Raw genomic sequence first — 2,500 nt, 5'->3', positions numbered from 1 at the left:
GACATCATGTTCTGTGTTTCAGGAGCCGCTGCGACCGCCATCATGGTGTTAGCCGACCTGGGGAGGAAGATCACCTCGGCGCTGAGGTCACTCAGCAACGCCACCATCATCAATGAAGAGGTAACTATTAGTACAACTGTTAGTGTGTGTGTGTGTGTGTGTGTGTGTTACTTTAACTTAGAGAGAGAGAGAGGTAACTGGACGAGGAATCTATTATTATAACTATTATCTAAACCCCACCCAATATGTACACCTGAGTCTTCTCCATACAGAGGGAAAACACTGTGATTCCCTCCCAGTAGTTCCCTGATGTATGTCTGTGTGTCTACCTGTCTGTGTGTCTACCTGTCTGTGTGTCTACCTGTCTGTGTGTCTACCTGTCTGTGTGTCTAGGTATTGAAGTATTTACCTGTCTGTGTGTCCTGGGGTCTCATTTATAAACGTGGCGTACGCCACTTCCCACGCAAAGGTTGTGATTTATAAAAAACAAACTTGACGAGAGAATGTTTGGTCCTCCACGTAAACTCTGACCCATGTACGCACATTATGGAGACAGAACAGGAAGTGGAGACGCAGATGGTGAGGTGGTGAACTGAAGTCAGACTGCAGAGAGAACATGTGGGAACAAGGGTTAGGCTACTCTTAATATGTTTAAGTATTAAAAAATAATGCCTCACGCACATTTCTTCCAGGTGTTGAAGTATTTACCTGTCTGTGTGTCTACCCGGCTGTGTGTCCAGGTGTTGAAGTATTTACCTGTCTGTGTGTCTACCTGTCTGTGTGTCCAGGTGTTGAAGTATTTACCTGTCTGTGTGTCTACCTGTCTGTGTGTCCAGGTGTTGAAGTATTTACCTGTCTGTGTGTCTACCTGTCTGTGTGTCCAGGTGTTGAAGTATTTACCTGTCTGTGTGTCTACCTGTCTGTGTGTCCAGGTGTTGAAGTATTTACCTGTCTGTGTGTCTACCTGTCTGTGTGTCCAGGTGTTGAATGCCATGTTGAAGGAGGTGTGTGCTGCTCTGCTGGAGGCCGACGTCAACATCAAGCTGGTCAAACAGCTCCGAGAGAACGTCAAGTGAGTATCGAACCCCCGACTGTCCAGTCTAGTCCAGTCCAGTCTACTCCGGTCCAGTCTAGTCCAGTCCAGTCTAGTCCAGTCCAGTCTACTCCGGTCTAGTCCAGTCTAGTCCAGTCCAGTCTAGTCTAGTCCAGTCCAGTTTAGTCCAGTCCAGTCTAGTCTAGTGTAGTCCAGTCTAGTCCAGCAGCTGTGGCTTCAGCACTGGAACAAGTATTCAGATCCTGTACTGCAGTACAAGTACTAATACCAGAGTGTAATACCACGAGATCTGTTCTCACCTCCTCTCAAAGCCTCTCGTTAAGAACCAGAGGGATCCTAAAGATACCAGACAGTAGTTAATACAGAGTCAGATCTCAGAGAGACAGACAGGTAGAGAGACAGACAGGTAGAGAGACAGACAGGTAGAGAGACAGACGGGTAGAGAGACAGTCCTAAAGACTGGATCCTAAAGATACCAGACAGTAGTTAATACAGAGTCAGATCTTTGTCTGTAGTTAGGAGACGTGTGTGTGTGTGTGTGTGTGTGTGTGTGTGTGTGTGTGTGTGTGTGTGTGTGTGTGTGTGTGTGTGTGTGTGTGTGTGTGTGTGTGTGTGTGTGTGTGTGTGTGTGTGTGAACTAAACCTGTAACAGATGAATGTAGTGGAGTAACTAAAGTAACTAGTAACTAAAGCTGTAACAGATGAATGTAGCGGAGTAACTAAAGTAACTAGTAACTAAAGTAACTAGTAACTAAAGCTGTAACAGATGAATGTAGCGGAGTAACTAAAGTAACTAGTAACTAAACCTGTAACAGATGAATGTAGCGGAGTAACTAAAGTAACTAGTAACTAAAGCTGTAACAGATGAATGTAGCGGAGTAACTAAAGTAACTAGTAACTAAAGCTGTAACAGATGAATGTAGCGGAGTAACTAAAGTAACTAGTAACTAAAGTAACTAGTAACTAAAGCTGTAACAGATGAATGTAGCGGAGTAACTAAAGTAACTAGTAACTAAACCTGTAACAGATGAATGTAGCGGAGTAACTAAAGTAACTAGTAACTAAAGCTGTAACAGATGAATGTAGCGGAGTAACTAAAGTAACTAGTAACTAAAGCTGTAACAGATGAATGTAGCGGAGTAACTAAAGTAACTAGTAACTAAAGCTGGAGTAAAAGTACTTGGTTAGATCCCAGCGCTGCTGTGTGTCCCTGCAGGGCTGCCATAGATCTGGAGGAGATGGCTTCTGGTCTGAACAAGAGGAGAATGATCCAGCACTCTGTCTTCAAAGAGCTCGTTAAGGTAAAAACAGCTTATTTTGAATGAGAGGGGGGAACGCCAGAGCAGGGGGAATGAGAGGGGGGGGGAATGAGGGGAATGGGGAATGAGAGGGAGCAGGGGGAATGAGAGGGAGCAGGGGGAATGAGAGGGAGCAGGGGGAATGAGA

The 2,500-nt window shown here is 45.0% G+C and overlaps 1 protein-coding gene across 1 annotated transcript in view; it reads left to right on the top strand.

Annotated features, from left to right (window-relative positions):
- Positions 1 to 2,500, top strand: part of srp54 (signal recognition particle 54) — a 20,564-nt gene that overhangs the window by 2,533 nt on the left and 15,531 nt on the right. Inside the window, exons 3-5 of the mRNA XM_028565635.1 lie at positions 23 to 120; positions 981 to 1,072; positions 2,271 to 2,355. Of these exons, the coding sequence (XP_028421436.1) occupies positions 43 to 120; positions 981 to 1,072; positions 2,271 to 2,355 (255 nt within the window). The 5' untranslated portion in view covers positions 23 to 42. The remainder of the gene's footprint in view (positions 1 to 22; positions 121 to 980; positions 1,073 to 2,270; positions 2,356 to 2,500) is intronic.

This window comes from Perca flavescens, chromosome 20 (genome assembly GCF_004354835.1).
Source record: "Perca flavescens isolate YP-PL-M2 chromosome 20, PFLA_1.0, whole genome shotgun sequence".
In the NCBI taxonomy this organism is placed as follows: domain Eukaryota; kingdom Metazoa; phylum Chordata; class Actinopteri; order Perciformes; family Percidae; genus Perca; species Perca flavescens.
Note: the sequence above shows the minus strand (reverse complement) of the source record. Positions and strands in the feature narration are given on the sequence as shown.